General features: G+C 41.5%; 1 protein-coding gene across 8 annotated transcripts in view; it reads left to right on the plus strand.

Annotated features, from left to right (window-relative positions):
* thsd7ab (thrombospondin, type I, domain containing 7Ab) overlaps positions 1–22,330 on the plus strand; it is a 75,252-nt gene that overhangs the window by 42,776 nt on the left and 10,146 nt on the right. For all 8 annotated transcript variants that reach the window (XM_019878776.1, XM_019878777.1, XM_019878778.1 and 5 more), the window contains 11 exons: positions 484–599; positions 2,296–2,431; positions 5,324–5,427; positions 6,730–6,924; positions 7,100–7,366; positions 13,095–13,274; positions 15,532–15,670; positions 16,694–16,847; positions 18,826–18,967; positions 20,489–20,604; positions 21,510–21,627. In XM_019878776.1, coding sequence (XP_019734335.1) covers positions 484–599; positions 2,296–2,431; positions 5,324–5,427; positions 6,730–6,924; positions 7,100–7,366; positions 13,095–13,274; positions 15,532–15,670; positions 16,694–16,847; positions 18,826–18,967; positions 20,489–20,604; positions 21,510–21,627 — 1,667 coding nt within the window. The remainder of the gene's footprint in view (positions 1–483; positions 600–2,295; positions 2,432–5,323; positions 5,428–6,729; positions 6,925–7,099; positions 7,367–13,094; positions 13,275–15,531; positions 15,671–16,693; positions 16,848–18,825; positions 18,968–20,488; positions 20,605–21,509; positions 21,628–22,330) is intronic.

The following is a 22,330-nucleotide window of genomic DNA, read 5'->3' on the forward strand; positions in this document are numbered from 1 at the left end:
AAAGAGTAAAAATGATGACAAACTTTGAGCTTTCCAGAGCGGTATCTTCCCTTTGCAGCCACGCTTGGACAAATAAAAATCAAATCTGCGCTTTCCAGAAAGCTTAATTAACTGCTGCCGCTTGTCAGTGATGATAATAACAGTAATTAAGTGCCATCGATACTTAAAGGCAATTTATTCAGCCGACAGATGCTAATAAATATTTCCACTTTTGCTCCAAGGACCGAATGACTGAGTCTGCATCAAAGAAGATTGAAAACATACAATCTGTGATCGAGAGACCCAAAAAATGTTGCTGTTTCTTGTTTGTTTGTTTTTTTAATTATGCCCTTCCCGTTAACATACAAACTTACTAAAATACACTCTTTAAAAGTAATCCCTATCATCTTTTGTCACTCTCTTACCATCAAAAAATGGGATTCTACAAAAAAACAAGCAAGTCTCCCTGTTTTTGAAGTTCGTTCCACCCGTGGCTGCGCGCAGGTGCCCAGACGCTCCTCGGCCCAGCACAGTGCGTCCGTGTCAGCTGCCCTGCAAGAAAGATTGCATCATGACCCCTTTCAGTGAGTGGACATCCTGCCCCGATGCCTGTGATGCAGGTAAGCCAAGCAAAACAAAAAAAAATATATTGCTTCTGAGCTCAGATTACTTTGCTGATGATGACTCATTCGGACGGCAGGGAAACAGACAGCGTTGTTTGTTTGTTTGTTTGGTTTTTCCATTCCAGCCCATTTTGCCTTCACTTGACATACTTTTTAAACGGAATTGGCGGAAATAATTTATCAGATGTTTTCTGGAGCAAGTCAACTTGTATAATAGGGCCACTGAACTCAAAATGTCTTTGATGTTCACGATAATGTGGACATTAATTACATTTGGTACACAGAGGACTGAATTGTCTTTGGTGTTTACGGAAACACATGTTGAGAGAAAATTCAAAATGTCTTTGATTTTTACGAGGATATGTTATTTTCATGGCTTACCAAAATGTACTTTCGGTTTATTGTCTTGTCTTCAATCCAAGATCAAGTGTCTTTGATGTTTACAAAATATGAACAGAGGAATTGCGTTTGATGTTTGTGGTGAAAAAAACATTTCTGGGGGACTCTTTTGTGTCTTTGTGTCAATTTTTTTTTTTTTTAATGAAAACATACTTTGAGGACTCTTTGATGTTTATTGAAGATTTCCCTTTTTTCTGAAAATGTGCATTGACTCTAAATTACCCTTGATGTTTGCAAAAACAAACACACTAGAGTTTCATCGAGGGCTCCAAATTGTCTTTGATGGTGACAAAAAATTTCCGGCGGGTTGAAAGTGGCCTCAAGATGTCTTTGATTTTATGAAAATATTTTCATTGTATTCTGTATGAGCACTCTAAACGACCTTGACCTTAGGTGCCCTTGATTTTTTCCAAAATATACTTAAAACTGATATGTCGGGTTCGTGAAAGACTCGAAATACGTGACTAGTTTTATGAGGACATTTTGACTTGTGTTATTGGTTGACGTCACAAACTGGCAGAGGCAGCATCAGACTCATTTGCTAGTCAACCCTGCGCACCCGTGCCTTCTTGTGTATAATTAATTTGAGAGATCGACGACCTCTGGATGACCTTGTTTTTTTTTTTCCCACCGTGTGTCAGCAAAGATGCCGTTGATGTTTGTGCGAGGAACAAGAGAAACACACTCAGGTTGCGGTCACGCAAACACTCGTTACCTCCCGCATTGACGACCTCATGGCATCAATAACTTTGCATTTTAATTGGATCATCTTGGTCAGTAAACAGATGCACGCCTGCCCATTTATTAGGTACACCTGAAAGCGTCTTAAAGCATCCAATACAAGAGTTTGCTCACAAAAATTGAAGATTCAAACTAGTCTTTGATGTTTACATAAATGCATTTTTTTTTCATTCACTGACGGCTTGACGCTGTCTTTGTAAGTTTTGTTTTGTTTTTTTATTTTTATTTCAGGGTTCCAGATGTTCTTTGATGTTTGCAAACATACTGTAAATGTGTTTTTATGTATGTTTACGAAAACACACGGTCAGTTCCCTAAAGACCTACATTAGGTGAATCGAGGATGCAAATTTTCTTTGTTTACGCCCGTACTATAAATTGTCTTTGTTGCTGTGTACCTGTGAAACTAAATTTAGCTCATTAGACGCCGTTTTTTTTATCTTGACACCAGTCCTGTTCGATGTGCAGCTCAGAATCAATTCTCGAGGTGTTTGCGTGAAAACAGCTGAAGTTTAGCCTGTTCGACGTGCTTCTCATCACGTGTCAAATTTCTCAGCTGGTAATGCCATGAAGACCAAACAATACAGAAAGCGTCTGGTCATCCAGGCGCCTTCCAACGGAGGTCAAGATTGTCCTGAAGTGTTGGAGGAGGATCGAGAATGTCAGCCACCGCAAACGTGTCCAGGGTTCAGGTAAACACAAACTACGTTAACTCATCACAACATAGTGGCCACTGAGCTTGGGTAAAGGGTTGCAAATAAGCGTTAGGGTTTCAAAGCAAGGTTAGGTTTTTTTTTTTTTTTTGTATTGAGTATTTTAAGTCAATTAAGGATTCAAATTGGGGTTCTGAGAAAATGTACTTTGTATTAGGGTTTCATGTCAGGAATGGGTTGGGTTTTCAAGTGATGGTCAGGTTTTTCAGATTGGCGTTTCAAGTTTGGGTTAGGGTTGATTTTCTAATAAGTATTTTAAAGCCAGTGTTACAGTTTCAAGAGAGAGGTTAAGTTTAATTGGGGTTTTATGTTGGGTTTCAAGACAGTGTTCTGGTTTCAAATTAGGGTTTTGAACCAGGGTTGGTGTTTCAAGCCAGGCTGAGCCTATGTAAGTTGGGTTTGAAACATGGGTTAGATACAAGATACCAACCCATGTTGGGGTTTCAAGTTAGGTTTTCAAACATGGGTTAGGGTTTCAAATTGGCATTTTATGTCAATTAAGGATTCAAATTGGGGTTCTGAGAAAATCTTCAAATTAGCCTTTTAAGGCAGAGTTACGGTTGAAATGAGAGTTTCAAACCAGAGTTAGGGTGTCAAATTTTGCTTTCAAGCTTGAGTTAGGATGTCACGTGATCAAGCAATTGTTCGGGTTTCTAATTTGCGGTGCATGTCAGGGTTATGATGTTAAACGTGGGTCAGAGTTTCAATTTGGGATTTCAAGTCAAGGTTGGCGTTTGAAGCGTGGTCGGAACGGAAGAAAATGTTCAGGTTTCATGCCGGTCAGAGTTTCAGTTTGGGATTTCAAGCCAAGATTAGGGTTTCAAGCCAAGGTTGGCGTTTGAAGCATGGTCGGAACGGAAGAAAATGTTCAGGTTTCATGCCAGGGTTCGAGTTTCAATTTCATGTTGCTATGAAGCATGAATGATTCAAATGAGTCTTTCAAGCCTGGGTTAAGGTTTCAAGCAAATGTTCGCATTTCTTGTTCTTTTTCTCTGCAATCTTTAAAAAGATGGTAAATATGTTTGTCTCCTCACATCTGTGGAAATATCTGCTGTTCGTGTATGTTTGAATATTAATAGATGCGCGTGGCACCTTGTTTGGGCGTGTTGTCAGGTGTAATAAAAAGTGATGTGTGCAAAGGGACGCGCGTCGGGATGACTAATTAAGTCACAGTCATGCGGTGAGCGCCTTTGATGAGGCCTGCCTGCTTGTTTGTTTGTTTGTGCGCTCACTCCGAGACGCCGCTAATAAACATGAGGAATGCTTGTCTTTGATGACCTCACAATCACGTGGCAGCGCTGACTTCACGTCATGTTTCCTTTCACTTCACCACACGCCAGTTAGTACTGCCGGTGACGTGAGTGGAAATGCAATCACAGTGGTGTCTTGAGATACAAGTGGGTCAACTTGGGAGCCTTTCGGGATCGGAGCCGTCGATCGGATGATGATTTTGCTTTCACCTGTGAGCATGAACTTGAGATTCAAGCGCTGTGTGGTGGCATCACAAGAAGCTACAATTGGTCCGTTGTAATGAATAAATATCCTTTAAAAAGAGCGTTCAAGCTATTTATTGCCACTCATGGTTGAAGCTTACCTTCAAACAACCATGTTGCCTCCGCTACACTCATGCTAACATACAATAGCAAACTCCATTGGCACATGGGCTAACGATTAGCATCGATGTGACGGTGTTACCCTTTAAGCAACAGATATGTAAACACAAACGGTGCGAGACATACCAATAACAATAGTCATAGGCACATATTCTTTATCCTCTGTGAAGGACTAATATTTCCGCTCTAATGAGAAGAGTATTGTCATAGGTCTGTCTTATACTGCTACCACGGGGCCAAAGCCTGTACAACAGAACGAGCAGCACAATGTGCATTGAAGGAGAAAATATGACAACAGCTGTTCGTTTTATTCAACGTGGTGCTACACTATAAGATAAGATATCCTTTATTTGTCCCACACTGGGGAAATTTACAGCCTTCAGCAGCAAGATTGTGGGTAGAAAGAAGAGAAAAGAAAATACAGTTCAATTAAGTGCAATATAAATACAAATATGGATAAGGTCAATAAGTTCAATTAAGTGCAATATAAATACAATAGTCACAGTACTATTCACATTCACATTTGTTGTCATATCATTTAAATAATTTTATGATTTATTTATTTATTCATTTTTTATTCAGCAGCCTGACAGCAGTCGGTAGGAACGAGCGGCGGGATCTCTCCGTCTTGCAACGCGGGGGTAACAGTCTCTGACTGAAGGAGCTACCGAGGGCGGGCTGGAGGGGGTGGGGGGGACTGTCCAACATAGCTTTTAGCTTAGCTAGCATACTGCTGTTGCCCACCTCCTCCAGAGTGTCGAGGGAGCAGCCCAGGACAGAACTAGCCTTCCTGACTAGTCGCTCCAATCTCTTCCTGTCCCGGGCCGAGATGCTGCCTGACCAGCAGACAATGCCATAATGGATGTCCGAGGCCACCACCGAGTTATAGAAAGTCTTAAGGAGTGACCCCTGAACCCCAAAAGACCTCAGTTTCCTGAGTAGGAAAAGTCTGCTCTGACCTTTCCTAATCAGGGTGTCCGTGTTAGTCGACCATAGGTGTATATATATATAGGTGTGCAACTCTAAATTCAGAGTGGCCTGTGTACTATAAAATAAAATTTCTTTAAAATCATTGCTGTTTCGGCGGCGTAAATAATGAGCCACAATGTAGTTGTGGCTCACTACCTGTGAGTTTATCAGCGAATAGCTGAAAATAGCTTCCACGGGGGGAAAAAGGGAATCTGTGAATTCATTACTTGCCACTGCAAGCATGCGGGGGTCGACCGTATTGTCTATCTTGTGTTTTGATCTCCTCCAGGTGGAAGTCCCACAAGTGGAGAAAGTGCCAGCTGGTTCCTTGGTTCCTCAGGCAGGACCGACCCGGCGCTCAGGAAAACTGCGGTCCGGGACTTCAAACACGAGGTACGTAAGCTTAGATCGCACTTGTAGAAACACAACTCTGCATTTCTTCCCTGGGCCTTCAGTGGGGACGTAACCGACGTAATCCGCCTCCTAATATCACCGCTATCTGTTAACGCAATTGCAGAAACCATCAAGACTCTTCAAAAATGCAATCTCTTAACAACACACAGCTGTGTCACGCGCATCAACTGGAGCAGTTTACAATCAATATTTATCACATTTTGAAGCCACTCTTTTAACTAATCCTCACCTCTATGGTAGCAGGTTGAGTTGATAATGGAAGATGGGGAAACCGTGCTAACCGCTAAGCTAACGTGCAATGCATGTTAGCGAAATACCAGAATAAGTGCTTAGCTGCTACATCAGACTTTTACAGCGGAGAGTAAACCAGTTATGAACAATAAAGGATTGTCTAGAGAAAAAAAAGGAAGAAGACAACCGCTACATAGCAAACATACAAATCAGAAAATCGAAAAATATATAGTGTGTTAAATATTTATCAGCAATGTGCTGAGTTTTAATTTTACACTTTTGAAATACGTGCAATAAATGCTCTCATAATCACATCATATCTGATTTTTGGCCATATTGCCCAGTCCTCAGGCCAACACGTGAAGGCTGAAATCTGATTGGACCAAAAAAAAAAATTTACACGCACACATATTGGCAGCAATACAGCCAAGAATAATGTAACCAAATGAACAGAATGGAATGGAAACAAATCCAAATGAGGTTGTCGTCGTAGGTCTGCGCTTCTTTTTCAGACCACATGCCACCATCTCAAATCCTCACATTTATACCTAGAATGATGCCTCTTGAGGCTCACTTGACAGTCTGGATTATTGGTGCTCATTGCTTCGTTCACTTCAGGCCCCCGCCATGCATTTTTAATCAAAGGTGTCTTCTTGATGTTTGGGAGGAGGCGCAGAACAGGAAGTGAGAAGCTAAACGTCATCTTGTTTCTTGACAGCGCATGATGCTGGGTGGGTGAGGAATCCCGGGTGGCTTTCATGAAAATTCAATTTCAGGGGTCACGCCCAATAATCAATTTCATTATGTTCTCGCCTCGAAAGAGAACCACGAGGAGTGTTTATATTATATTTCACAGTCTTTCCTTGTACTTCGTTTTGTGAAAGGATTAAAATGTATGTCAAGAATTGTCTTGCTGGTCATGAAAACACTTGAGTGAGCTTCAGCGGACTCTTAATTTTTTTCTGAAAATGTGCATATTGTTGAACTAAAACCTTTGAACGTAATTGGTCTCCTTTGACTTCTTCTTATTGTGGCCGGCGGCGCATCCAGCCGTGTCGTGTCGGCAGCTGGACGGGACACAGGTGGACGTGGGCGAGTGTCTGCAGCTGGCCCGCAGCATGCCCGCTCTCACCCAGCGCTGCCAACTGCCCTGCCAGGACGACTGCCAGCTCACCAACTGGTCCAAGTTCTCGTCCTGCTCGGCCGATTGCGTGGGCGTGCGCACCCGGAAGAGGGCGTTAATCGGTAAGCCTCTTGGTCATCACATACAGTCGTACGTTGGGATACGTTTGACCCATCACCCAGTTTATTGCCCCTCCCGGATAGATCCCTGTCCAACTACACCTAAACCAAAGAGAATGAAACGCTCATTTAAAACTTATCACATCGCTTGTGTCATGCCTTGTGTCCACTCTCACAGGGAGGAGCAAGAAGAAGGACAAGTGTAAGAACACTCAGATGTACCCCCTGAGCGAGACGCAGTATTGCCCTTGCGACAAGTACAACGCCCAGCCGGTGGGCAACTGGTCCGACTGCATCCTGCCCGAAGGGGGCCGCTCCGAAAGTGCCCTGGGGCTGAAGGTGACGGGCGACGTCAGGGAGTGCGGACAGGGCTACCGATATCAGGCCATGGTCTGCTACGACCAGGATGGACGTCTGGTGGAGACTGCGAGATGCAACAGTCACGGTAAGACATCAAAGGCGTTGCCATTGTACTTGTTCCATACCTCCTTGCTTGGCTCTTGAGCGGTCGCTTTTCCATTTACAATGGAACTGCTTTTCAGAACCTTCTGAGGTGGTTCTAAAATGCAGGCTGAGTTGAGTGATGCGGACACCCATTTCCTGGTTTTAAAGCCAGTGAGACAGGCAGGGTCGGTGGTCGAACCATATTTGCTCTTTCATACAGCATGTACTAAGGCAAGGGTGTCAAACTCATTTTAGTCGCAGGCCAATTTGGAGTTATGTCTTCCCTCGGAGGGCTGTTATGACAGTGAAAACACAAAATTATTACTTGTACAAAACAAATTAATAGTTTGCTAGTTTTGAAATCAGTCAGGTCGATTAAAATAGTTCAATTATTGTTCAAGTGAGGGGAAACAGGGTCACAAAATTATTGCAAAATCTCAACGTTATTTATTACACATGAAGATTTGACATTTTGGAACGGATCTTAGCTCGTTGTTGTTTTCTATTATGTCAGGAGAATGCAACACGTCAGCTTTTTGGCGGCAACAAAAAAAAGCAGCAACCGACGATTTTTACCTTTCAAAACAACTTTCTTGAAATCGGGTTTTCCTATTCAAGTCAAATATCTAATTGTATTTGACACTATATTTAATTGAATTTTACCATATTTATCTGTATTCATTGTCACTTTTTTATGCACTTTTCAACCAAATTATTTTCTTTATTTAGAATGCAGTGTAAAATAATTTGAATTATTTTTTTCTATTGATTTGACACAGTTTCTATTTTTATTTTATTTTTTTATAATTTTTTTTTATTACTATTCAAAAACATATTTGATTCCTTAACAACTTGAAATTGTTTATAAAGACTTGACAACAATATTACCGTGTTTTTTTTTTTTTTAATCTCCACTTTATTGAGCATAAAAACGATTTGAATGATTTGAACAGTCGAGCTTGTCGTCACAAATTAGTTGACTCTGATATGCAGGTGTAACTAATTTTTGGACCAAGGTTGTATCTTATTGCAGCTCCTGTCACCATAACTTGAGGTCGGTGAAAGGCTTATCTGAGGCGAAGGGGCTTTTGTTTGACAATTTAGGAGGCCTCCTTTTCCGCCGCGCTCCGTCGGCGTCCTTCCCGTCCGACTTGTCAGCTCTTATCTGGGATGGGAAGTACTTCAAGCGGAGAAATCTGCAGACTGGTTGGGAAATTGCTGCCAAACAGAACGTGCAAGACATTTGAATCATATGAATGCAAAAAAAAAAAAAAGATTTGTTGAATTTCTCTCGGTGGTCCAGTGGTTAGCGCGTCGACCTCGCAGTGCAGAGGTACCGGGTTCAATTCTGGCTCTGGCCTCCCTGTGTGGACTTTGCACTCCCGGTCCTCCGCTTTCCTCCCACATTCCAAAAACATGCATGGCAGGCTGATTGAACACTCCAAATTGTCCCTGGGTGTAAGTGTGAGTGTGGATGGTTGTTCGCCTCCCTGTGCCCTGCGATTGGCTGGCAACCGGTTCAGGGTGTACCCCACCTACTGCCCGAAGACGGCTGGGATAGGCTCCAGCACCCCCCTTGCGAGGATAGTTGGATCGGAAAATGGATGGATGAGTTTCTCTCACTTTATTCTTCGTCTTCACCGACATTGTTTCTGTCAGACGTGCCCTTTTTTTTTTCTTTGACGTGATGCCTGCAGCCAAGATGCCAATCATCTTCAGTGTTGCTGTTATCTTCTTTTTTTTTTTTTTTTTATTTCTGCCCTCAATTCAAAAAAAAGAAAAAACGTATTGTGAAAAGGTGCCATTGAGGAGTCAAAAATGTCAAGAATGTTTCGAAAAACACCACATTGGGTTTGTTGGAACACTCAGGTGTGCCTTTTATGTTTACGGGAACATCATCACCTCCATCAGGTTGCTTGAAGTCCAAATTATTTTTCGTGATATTGTTTTTGAATTAAATTTATTGAGGAAATGCTCACGTTAACTTCATTCATTTTCCCGGGGGGAAAAAAAAGTATGTTCAGTTTCTTTTGAAGGTTCTGAAAACATGATCGCATACAGTTTTGAGGACTCGGTTGTCTGTGTTGTTTACGAAAACGTTAGTTGCAGTTTCTTTGCTGTTCACAAAACATTCGAGTTTTCTGAAATGTCGTTTATCACTCATTGTGTTGTGTTGTGTTCTCCTTTTGTCGTCAACATTGCTTGTGTTGGATGTGACCTTGCATCTTTGGTGACCCAATGCCTGCAGCTGTGATGCCAATCATCTTCAGTGTTGCTGTTATCTTCGTTTCTATCGATTAGGTCCCGATTAAAAAAAAAAAAAAAAAAGAGTGCATCGCCCGAAGGTAACCATTGAAGTAATCGTTTTTACAATGCAATCAGAAGAGTCAACAGAGATGTTTTCGAAAACATTTCGTGAGGTTCATGGAGCACTCAGATTTGTCCTTCATGTTGACAAAAACATTAACGTCAAACTAAAGTGCTGCCTGCGTTCCTGACAACGGGTATGTTGGTTCATGGAAGACTAATTAATCTTTGATGTTAAAAAAAAAATACAAATGCCAGGGTTTTTGTTAAACTCCAAATTAAATTGGGATCAGTGTTAATTAAAAACAAAAGTGTTGGTTAGCTTAATTGAAGTGTATGTTAACAAAAAACACATTCAGGAGGTGTGCCCAAACTAATTTGTCTTTGATGTCCCCAAAAAACATGTTTGACTTCAATCAAAAATTAAGAAAAAAAGTAGTCACTGGTGACTCGAAATTGTCTTCAGTACAGTGGTACCTTGACTTATGAAATAATTGGCTCTGGAAGAACCCAATTATTTCAAAGAGCCAATTATTTCAATTCACATTTGGTTCAGTGATGCCAAAGGTGTCTTTGATATTCACACAGCAGCACTTTGAGATGACTTTGCTGTTCTTGTAGCAAAGAGGAATGCCAGTGGCTGCAAAAGCTTCGGTGTTACAATTTATCTTCGGTTTTAGACAGCACACGCACGGGTTTCCAATGCTGTTGTTTTTCAGCAGACCCAGGGGAGTGCAGTTTATTGTTGTTCCGCCTTCGATTAGCAAAATCAATGAGCGTGATGAGGCAGCAATCCGGAGTGTCTCACTCACAGACATACAAGTGTCACTTAATCCCCTTCGCATGAAAACATGCACTGTTCTTCTCATGATTGCACTTTCAAAACATGGCAATTACAATTCTACAATTTTCCTACGGTAGTCAGACTTTCCAAGACAGACGCAACAAAAATTGCTGTGAGACAGAACCCTGGGGTTCTCCAAAAAACCCTACTTTTCATGGAATAAAACCAAACAGTATACTGTACTGCTGAACACTAGACCATCAAATTTCGTATTACACCTTATATTGCTGTCAATTTTTGTTGCACACGAACATCAATAGAACACCTCCACGTTCATTCACGAATTTAATTTGCAGAGAAAAAAATTATTTCACTGTCATCGATTACAATGTTACGGACACATTGCCGCCGCGGGCAGTGCCAATTAAAAGTCTGTGGTCGTGCCGAGCCCCTGACAAGAGAAAAGGCCTTTGATATTTAACCAAAGTTAATGACTGTGATTACATCATCTTTCCATCCTCTATTTCAAAGATCTCGAGCCATATGTGATGCAATTTAAAAAGGGGGGGGGGGGGGGGGGGGGGAAAAAAAAAAAAAAAATGATGAGCTGACTCCGCTGGCTAATAGGTGGAAATAAATTTGTCAGCAACTGACTGTACCTTCGTAGCTGACTGCTTCCTTCTGCTCCGGAGCATTACGGCTTTCAAATTTTAACAAAGCAGGCCTACTCAAATATATTTAAGAAGACTATTTTCATTTGTTATTGTCGAAACAGCAAACAGACTTTCAATATTGAGGCTTTAAAAAAATCGTAGAAAGGGTTCTGTCAGTCGTCATCTGTACCTGACTGACAGAACCCTTTCTACGATGGAACTTTCCTGTACGACTGAGAGCCTCCACAAGCGGCTTTAAAAAAAAAAATGCCGTGAAGTTGGGAGTCAAGAAGAGGCGGAGTTATACGACACTTCTCAGATGGTTGTTCAATTAAGTTAATATTTCCAACACTTTTGTTTGGTTCATCAATTGTTAAAAATAACAGACCACGTGGGGACTGACCAACAGAATGGATTTGGGGAGAAATTTTAAAAAATGACCAAATATGCACCTATGGATGCACAAATGTGCACAGAGTCATCAAGCAATATGAAATTCCCGGCACATTTAATAGTTTTCTGTCAAGAATGTATCTTAGATAAATACTGTAAGGTATTATTTTGCCCTGAAAAGCCCTTTCTTAGTCTTATTTTTGCTGTTTGTGTCATGAAAAGCACACAGTAGTGGTGCCAAAGTGACTCTTCTGCTTGACTTGTTTCTTTTCACAAAAAGCTTCTTGTGTCCGCTTTTTGGTAATTGGTAATTACTGTCTGGCAAAAGAAGAGTGTCTCCTCTTTTCAGTTCAGCTCAGTTTTTAAATTGGAATTTTGCTTTCAAACTAGCTGGCAGTCAATGAGTTCCGATGTTTCGCATTTCAACCCTTTTTTTTTTTTCATGCTTAACTCATTTACAAGCGCATCACTGCCACCAATTTATCTTATTGTCTCAGAGACCAAAGTGCCCGAAATTTGGACTCATTTGAGTCAGACGCGGAAATTCTAAAACCAAATTCACATTTTCATCGCGGAGCCAAGCAATAAAATGTGACTCATTCACTTGTCGGGTTCTGCCAGGTGTCTTCTTGCGCACTCCTTAAGTGGAAATGAGTCACCGTCACGCAAGAGATTTAGTGCGCTCAACAGGTAGTTGGCCCTGGAAACTGTCTATGTAGTATGCAGATGAGACACCTGATTTACGAGGGTGCACGCCTTACTGGGCAATGCACTCTCTGCAGGGGTCAGTGTACTGTGCATAAAAAGAAGACGGAGGCACCATAGGTTGGTCAACAGCAAATTTTAATCAGAGATGACTTCATATATCTCGAAATGCATTTTCGACACTGATTGAAAGAAACAAAAAAGTCTACTTTTTTTTCATATAGTACATCAGGTTTTTGAGATTTGATGATCGAGAGGCGGCACGGTGGGCGACTGGTTAGCACGTCCCCCTCAAAGTGCAGAGGGGCAGGGTTCGGCTCCGGCCTTCCTGTGTGGAGTTTGCAAGACATAATGTCAAACGTCTGCAGTGCAGCATCAACTACTGGCAAAAAAGACTCATGAAATGTCAGATTTTATTGCCTTAAATATCGGCGTCTGGTATCGGCATCCTTCATAATTATTCGATATGTTGAAATAGGGCCGCTATTGGTCTGATACGTTGCATCGATACTTGCCCATCCCTAATATCCACATTAATCTGTGTCCATGGTGAAGGTGAATCTATTTCATAGCTATTCCTGCTAACTGCATTGACATGAGAACATCAAAACAACAAAAGACGAGTGGGGTGAATCTTTTTTTCTTTTTTGCTGTTTGTGGTAATGTGGGAGGATCTTAAACATGTCAAAGACACATCTGCGGTGAATCTTTTTCATTGTGATTTCTACTAAGGCATGTCTAGAGTTTTTTTTTTTTGCTTTCTGTGGCGATGTGGGAGGATGTTAAACATGTCAAAGACACGTTTGACCAAAAAAACAAAAACAAAAAAACCTAACAAACAAAAAAACCCCCATCAAGAGTAATGTCTTTTGACTTTGACCTGGCAGGTTACATCGAGGAGGCATGCATCATTCCCTGTCCATCCGACTGCAAGCTGAGCGAGTGGTCCAACTGGTCTCGCTGCAGTAAATCGTGCGGCAGCGGCGTCAAAGTGCGCTCCAAGTGGCTTCGGGAGAAACCCTACAACGGGGGACGACCCTGTCCCAAGCTGGACCACGTCAATCAGGTGCGGAACCTGCATAGGAATATTTGCCATTTTTTTAAATTTGGGAATTCACCCAATTTGCTGTAAAAGTATTTCTTTGATACCATTTTGTGCTAATTTGGTGCCAAGAACTTTTGTCGAAGTGAGTTGAGGAGCTTCTATGGACAGTGGTTAAATTATTTTTCGTTGTATGTCAATTTGTATTCTCAAGGTATGTCAATTTGTATTATATTTGTATTATTGCGGCAGGGATTTCTGCCTGATGCGGTGGTTATTTGAGGTACAAGTTTCGATGGTGGTTTCTCAAAACACTTGTATCTTCAGTCATTTTCACAATTGAAATAAAACTGCAAACACGGAAGAAGAGAGTATGAAACATGACTGTACCTAATGTTTTGTCCTGCCTCGTTTTTCTTCTGTGGATACAATTGGCGGTCGGCAAACCAGGTTAATGGTGCGTTCGTGCCAACAACTGATTTTGTCCTTCACCTGCAAGGAAACAAATGTAAATTGATGGTGGCCAGATGAAGTGAAGTTTGCTGCCCCCCCCCCCCCCCCCCCCCCCCGTCTCATGGTGCTGGTCTGAAGCACATTTGTCTTTCTATTTTTATGATTTTGTTTGTATCCCAAGACTAAAAAAAATGACCCAAGATTCGGTTCAGATCACAAATAGCTCATACGTGAAGGCACTCATTCCTCAAGTCATCAATGTCCTGTCAAAATAACAAAGAACAAAATTAAACATGGACCAGTAATAAAAGACAGCTTTCTCCATGTTACATAATAATATCGAATGCCATTCACGGTTTAATCTTCAAACAGCTGCTACTTTAACAAACACGAAGCAGCAAAACAAACAGAACATAAGATAAGATAAGATAAGAAAACCTTTATTAGTCTCGCAATGGACCTTTAACATGCACCACTACTCCCAATATCGTCTCTACACTTTAGACTGGGACCTTCTCTGCCTCATTTTGCTGTTATTACGCGACATCTCTTCCAGTAGACCTTCGCGCAGTTTGGCATGTTGTGACTCAGTGTGGTCTGACAATGAAAGGCACGCAAATTAAAAATTCCAACTTGCCTTTATAAACCTCATTTGAGCCAACATTGTTATTCCAAAAATAATGGCCTCGCCCCCAGTGCGCAGTGGAGTGCTTTTTTATGACAGTGTGACGATGCGAATGGTGCAGAGAGCAGTTGATTATTAATGAGTTACCAGCTGAAGCTTGCTCTGGTTATTGCAGCTCTTGCACATTTTTTTGCTGAGCAGCGACTGTGCTGAAAATGTCCACCTTTCACACTCTTAGTGTCAGTGCTAATGTGAACGGTAAAGGCCCAAAGTGTCGCCCTTGTGCTCTCACTCAGCTTTACGCCACACTTTCCTATCTGTACTCTGTATGCTGACACACAGATGAACTGAATGGTGAGTGGATCCTACAAATGTAGACACAAACAAAATCCATAACAAAAATAAGGCAAAAAAAAAAAAAGGTAATAGTAAAGCTGAGAATAGAGACGAAATGACAAGAGTCCAATTACAGGAAAACAAAACGAGCGGGTTCAAAGACAAAATATCGGGACTTACAGAAGAGGGACAAAAGCAAAAACAATAATGACAAGATTGAAAGATCTAAATTTAAAAAAAAAAACAACACTTGAGGATTAGCAGCAAACAAGTTCAATAATCCGACAGAGAATTGGCACTGAGGCAGTCCTTAAAATACATGGCTAGCTGTTAAACACTGGCAGCAGGTGTGCACGCAGAAGGACAGGCCCTCCTCTGCCACCTGCTGGAAACACACAAGAACAGAATCTTGACATATGCGCTGTGCGAACAGAGTACAGATAGGAAGACATAATGACTTACACTATGATATGTCTTAAGTTATGTATGTTTGTCTGTGAATGTGTGTGACTACTGTATAAATGTGTATACGTGAATGTGTGTGGGGCGGGGGGTGTATTACTGTATGAGTTACAGATTTGTGTGAATGTACCGCATTGGATATGTGCGTGTATTCTCATGACATCCCGTGCTTTGTTAAATTAATGAAGCTGTGTTCCCCGTCCAAACATTTTGCTCATTAATCCTTCTGTCTCCTTTTAATCCTGCTCCACTGGACTTCTGGACGATGCCGACTGCCGCAGGCTCAGGTAACTACTACGATATTTTCCTCACCTCTTCTTGTTCTGCTTCTACAACGGCATGTTTATGAATAACTCCATGACAGCTATCAATCATAAAAGGTATCGATGAAGGTATGCGTCGGGTCCTCAGGTGTACGAGGTTGTGCCGTGCCAGAGTGACTGTAATCAGTACGTGTGGGTGGCCGAGCCCTGGAGTATGTGGAAGGTCAGCAATGTGGACCTGAAGGAGAACTGTGGAGAAGGCGTGCAGACCAGAAAAGTCCGGTAGGCATCACATGCTGTGTTACACTGTATTATTTTTAGCTTAAGTTGTAAAAAAAAAAAAAAAAAAAAAAAGATTCATGTCTGTATGCATATTGTTCTTTGTTTACTAGACACCCTTGGAAATAATTTCTCAGTTCAACCTTGCTGTCAAAGTGCCTGTTGTAAAGATTTTTTTTCTTTTTTAATTCTTTTTGGTATACACACACACACACACACACACACACACACACACAAATATATATATTTGACTATTGTAATTAATTGAGCATCTCCCCAACTGACAAACTAACAAACTAACCAATCATCAAACAAACAAACAAAACAACTAATTAACCAGCCAAACAAGCAACTAGCCAAATAACTGACTAACTGAACAACAAAATAACAACTCAACAATTCCTGAGCTAGTTAGCTAGCTAGCTAACTAACTAACTAACTAACTAACTAACTAACTAACTAACTAAGTGAACAACTAACTCGACACAACAAAATAATAACTCAGCAATTACTGAGCTAACTAACGAACTAACTGAACAACCAACTGGACACAACAAAATAACAATTCAACAATTCCTGAGCAATATGACTCACGAACTAACTTAGTAACTAACTAAGTAAACAATGGCAAACAAATAATAAATAAATAAATACAAAATAAATGACTATGCTGACTGACCAACGAACAACACACAAACCAACTGACGAACCATCTAACTAACTAACCAACTCATTTGCCAACTAACTAAACACCTACTTGCCAACTGACCAAACAACTAAATAATTGACTACTTCGAATTATAATCTAACACACTCACAAACTATTTAAATATCAAAGTAATTGACCAGCTAACAGAACAACTAACAGACCAACTGACAAGTCAAGTCTATACAGCCCTTAAACACAAAAGGTCTGTCCAAGCAACTTGCTCAACAACCAAATACTGTAACCCACGAACCTTCTATTGCTCTACCTATCTCTGTCGCTCCACCGGGGCCTCCTAATTGTGTTCTCGCTGCGGACAGGTGCATGCTCAACACCATCGACGGGCCCTCGGAGGCGGTGGAGGACTACCTGTGCGATCCAGAGGAGATGCCCTTGGGGGCCCGAGAGAGCCGGCTGCCCTGCCCTGAAGATTGCGTACTCAATGACTGGGGTCCTTGGACCCGCTGCACCCTGGTGAGAACGCAGACCAGCTCTCGTAATGTCACAAATATTTACTGGGAGTCTGTATTGTGTTTGTCAAGAGACGTGTGCACTGAGACGTTACAGGAAAAGTGTTTGATACATCAAACATACAAACGCTTGACAGCGTATTCATCTGGGAGGCAAAATGATTGATGACACATCATGCTCGACACTACACTCGCACGCACACACACACACACACACACACACACACACACACACACACACACACGCACGCACGCACACCCACTACACAAAAATCCATGTGACTGTGTTAATGTAACCCCATAATGACTACAGCGTCCCTGAGTACAAGGTGTCTGCCGGGCCTCAAAAAGTCTTAACTCTTAATCCTTAAATCCGAAACGACGGGGTTATCAAAGTGGCCTCAAAAATGGTCTTAGAAAGACTTAAATGTGGCTACAGTCAAGCACAGGCCTCCCAAAAAAAAATTCATTTGATAATGCCCTGTAGGGGGCAGTAGTTTACAGTCCAAATTAGGTGCAGAGTCACTCACGAATTGAATAACCCCAAGAAAATTACCCAAAGCCTAACTAATTGAATGACGAACCAAACAACCAACAATTTAACAGAACAACAAACTGAACATCTCACAAAACAATTGACCAACCCATCAACTAACCAACCAAGTGGCCAACTAGTTTACTAACTAATCAACCAACTGACACAACCAACTAACTAGCCTACTGATCAACTCATTTGCTTACTGGCCAACCTCCTAGCCAACCAGTGAAATAATCAACTAACTTACTAACCCACTAACTAACCAGCCCCCTGCTAAGCAACTTACTGTCTGATGAACTAATTGACAACCAATCAGAGTGACCACTGAACTGACTAATTGGCTGACTTACAGACAGACCACCAACCGACGAACGAATTGGCCACCAAACTTACTACCAACGAAGCAAGTAATTCACTAACTAACAAATCAACCAATCCATTTTATGAGGACAAAAAGTCAATGTTTAGTGGTTTAGAGAATAAGGTTTGCTGTGGGTTAGATTGATATTTGAGCCATTAAATGCGTTTTTGCACAGCCTAAAAAACCGCCGAGGAGAACATTCCACAAATAGGAAAAACTTCGGCTTCCTTCCCCAGGCTTGTGCTGTAATACTCTGAATCAATATGAATCCTGCACTCAGATACCGTCGTCACCCTTAAAAGTTTGCCACCATTTTGGCTCTAATCTATTCCACTCGTCGTTCCGTAAGCGCCCGCGTTGAATATGAGAACATTTCCCAGGAGGCGGCAACGCTCCAAGCCGTTAGCGCACTTCCCCAATTCACGGTGCCTAATTGGACCGCGGGGCTCTTGAATCAAGAGAAAAAAAGAAAAAAAGAAATGTTGACTTTTCATATTTTGATGAAGAAACATTCCCAGAAAGCTGAACTGAGACGGCGAGGATGTGAGCCAGATTGTGACGGTGGGTTAACCCCGAGAACGAAGTCTGAAGAATCTCAATCTTATCTTATTATTTATTGTATTTTGTTAGTTGATCCACGACTAAGTTAGTTGCTCAACTGGTTTAGGTAGGTGGTCAGGTGGTGACTCAATTAATTGGTTGCTTGTTTAGTCAGTCAGTCAGTCAGTCACGCTCGTGGAGTGGGATTTTGGAGGGAGAATGGGATGTGATGCAACAGTTGAGAAGAGCCATCAAAATGTCTGTCGTTTTTAAATTCAAAAAAAAGATGTGCACGACAGCTTCCGTGTTTCTTCAAGCGAAGGAACAAAGACCTCTGTGTAGGTGCGTGTTGACAGGTGGCTCGACGTCAAAAGCGCAAAACGTCAAAAGCTAGCTAAGCGAGGTCAGCATGTGGAAAAATAGCTCTGCCGACTTTTGCATGTTTCTCAGTATTTGTGCAAGAATTGTGGAAGAATTGAACCAAAATCAAGTTAAAGAAGTTGAATACCCACTTTTTTTTTTTTTTTTTTTGCCTGGTTTCAGCCATGCACCAGAAGCAACGGTCGCATTCGTACCGCGTACACGTTACGCTCGCCTAGCGCGGGAAGACTTTGTCCTGACACCATTGAAGAAGAACCCTGCAGCCTCAACCTCAACTGCTTCAACTACTTCTACAACATCACAGGTAAGCCCCGTCACCTAATGGATAATGTTGTAGGCTCATCTTGCTAATGCTATGCTACTCAGTTTTAGTGGCATAGCATTAGCAAGATGAGCTGACAACAGCATAGCATTTATTTACAAACAAACATGCCTGGCGATTATTAAGGGTTTCATTTTGCGTAAGGCCGCATCACTTTATCCAGAGCCTGAGTTGGCCTGGGTTGGATGTTTTTTGGGTTTTTTTTTTTTTCAAGCATTTTGGTTCATAAGCAGATAACAACATACAGGTAATACAAATACTTATGTCATACCTTCAGGCGGAAAAAAAATGGTGAAGTTTGACAACTGATTCATACTACAGGTCAGTTCTGATTTTTAGTTTCCAACCCATGTTCTGTGCCACGTTCTGTTTGGCCAGTCTATGTTCTGGGCCATGTGGCTTTGCAAAAACAGTTTAATTGCCAATTATGTATCATTCAGAATCATGTTTCCTTAGTGGACATGTTTTCACTCAGCTGATACAGACACACACACACTCATCAGATGGGCGGAAGTTCAGATGCATGGGGATTCTGAAACGCACACACACACACACACACACACACAACCCCACTTTTCACAGAATATGGTTCTTTCCAGCCAAACGCATCATTGAATCAAAGCCACGGTGGAAAGCATCCAAGCTTCACCTTCTCATCTCGTGTTCTTATCCCTTTCGGTCCCCAGAGTAGTGCACAAGGAACACACACACACACACACACACACACACACACACATACTGCTTATGTTGTTGAGTTGTGCTGTTCATAAATGAACTGACTGAAGCTAAAAACAGACACGGTTGTTTTTGTCAGCTTGGAGTCGATGTTGGCCATCCTGTTTTTTCCTTCTCGTGTAGGCAAAGTGGCGTTCATGAGAAGAATTTAAAAGCAGCCACGTTGTTTTGTTTCTGGAAGAAAACAATTATGCAGAAGCTGAACCACAGAGCTGCGTGAAACCCTCCATATCATTTTGTTTCACCGTGCACCTTACCGTGTGGTAGGAAACATTTATCATAAGCAATATTTAAAATACCAGTTAACTTTGGAACCGACATTTTCCTGTAAACCGCCAGACAAATTTAAATCAAAAAGCAATGAATAATAATAACATTCATTTGACACACGACAGCCTCGCCTCTTGTAAGTGTAAACGATTGGCAGGTCTGACGACTACAAAGCCAGCATGCGGCGAAGGGTGATGATGCAATGTGATCGAGTGGCGTCCCTATTCTAAGGCGCATTTTCCGGAACCTTTCATCTTGGTGGTCTGAACTTAGGCCAAGGGCAGGGGAACAACAAAGACAAAGGCGAAGCACTACCTGCTAAGGGGAAGAATTGGAATTGAGCCTTTATTTACTTTATTTAATGAAATGATGAGACATGAAATCTACCGAGCAACAGATGGCTATGCAAAGGACCAAAGCGGTTTTGTTGCTGTTGTGTCTGTGTCTGGCAGCTATTTAAAATGGGTATTTTATGTTTTGTATTCTCATTGTGTTCAGATTGGAGCACGTGCCAACTGAGTCCAAACGCCGTGTGTGGGCAGGGAATCAAGACGCGCATGCTGGACTGCGTCCGGAGTGACGGCAAATCAGTGGACATAAAGTTCTGTGAGGAGGTGAGTTGCCTTTGACCCTCTCTGCATTGTACTTAATGACAGTGTGGAAATATTGTGCAGTATTCCCGTCTGTGCTTATGATGTTGTCGCTGCAGGTCGGGGAATTGTATTCATTTACAGCGAGTCTCTGGTTGCTTTAATTGTAGCCCGCGGTGATGTTTGGTTCATTCACAAAGCTCATGATGTTTGGTTGCTGCACATCATCAGACGGCTGCAAAAGCTAGTGGGAGTTGGAGTGCCACCATTCAGAGGCATTATAGCATAACAATGTAGCAAGACATCTTAGTGGAACATTGTCATGTCTTAATGGCATAACATTGTAACATAATTTCGTAGCATAACGACACAGCGTAACAGCGTAACATAACGATGTAGTGTCATGATGTAGCATCACAGCTTAGCATAATTTTATTTTTGTGTGTGTGTGTGTATATATATATATATATATATAATATATATATATATTTTTTTTTTATATATAAAATATATATATTTTTATATACACATATGACTCGTGTATTGACAACATTGCGGCGCAACCTCGTAAAGTTTCATCATACCATTATCTAGCCTAATTACATCGTGCAGTGACATAGCATAATGACGTAGCGTAATTACGCAGCATAATAACGCAACTTAATACCGACGTGATAACAGCATAATCTTAGCATAACATAATAGCTTAACGTTGTGCCCCTTCCGTCCTTTTAAAAAAAAAAAAAAAAAAAAAAAACTTCTCGTCCTCTATCCGCCATGCCAAAAATGGGTGTCGAATGGACCGTTCCATCCCAGAGACGGACTGCCCATCTCTGCTCTTAGTTACCGCATTATGCTGTTAGTGCGCTATGCTATTATCGTTGATGTGTGGTGTGTGTGCATGCATGTATGTGTGTGTGGGTGTACAGCTGGACCTGGAGAAGAAGTGGCAAATGAACATCTCCTGTGTGGTGGAGTGTCCAGTCAACTGCCAGCTGTCCGAATGGTCGACTTGGTCCGAGTGCTCGCAGACCTGCGGTTTAGAAGGTAAGTGATGTGCGACACTTTGATGCGCTAAAATTACTCAAATGTTGCACTATTTGTATGCAAAACATTAACAGGGACACAAGCATGTATACATATAAATAGGAAATATAATAATTTTGAAAAAAAAATAAAGAAATTGAAAAAAATTGGCCAATCATGTTCATGGCAGTGGGTAAAAGAAACCGAAAGTCGAAACCTCTCAAAATAACACGATTCAACTTATTGTCCTTTGTTGTTGAGCAATCACAGTAATGGGAAAAAGAAACATGAAGCATAAACCAACCAAAATAAACGATTGATATTTGAAGTCCTTTGTTGACAAAAAGTAAGACAAAAAAGCAACATGAAGGAGAAGCGAAAGAATAAAAGATCAATTGACCAATCAAATGCGTGTGTGAGTGCATCTGAGTGCGTGTCTCTTTAGATACGTGCGCGTGTATGTGGGATGAAAGGTGCTGATTGTCAAGGTGCGTGCACGTAAAATGGAAACGGGGTCCCTTTCATGACGTGCACTGTTACGCAACAATGTCTATTTTTAGACTTGTGCTCGCCTTTCATGTGATCAATGCTCTGCATTCGCTCGTTCAGAAAAAGTTTGCTGATTGATAAAGTGAAATAAGAAAAAATAAAACAACAGATGGCAAGAGCTCGCTAAAATTATACAACACGCTCAGTGACAAATGACACTTTTTTTTTTCCCTTC

This window comes from Hippocampus comes, unplaced genomic scaffold, assembly GCF_001891065.2.
Source record: "Hippocampus comes isolate QL1 unplaced genomic scaffold, H_comes_QL1_v1.1 scaffold315, whole genome shotgun sequence".
In the NCBI taxonomy this organism is placed as follows: domain Eukaryota; kingdom Metazoa; phylum Chordata; class Actinopteri; order Syngnathiformes; family Syngnathidae; genus Hippocampus; species Hippocampus comes.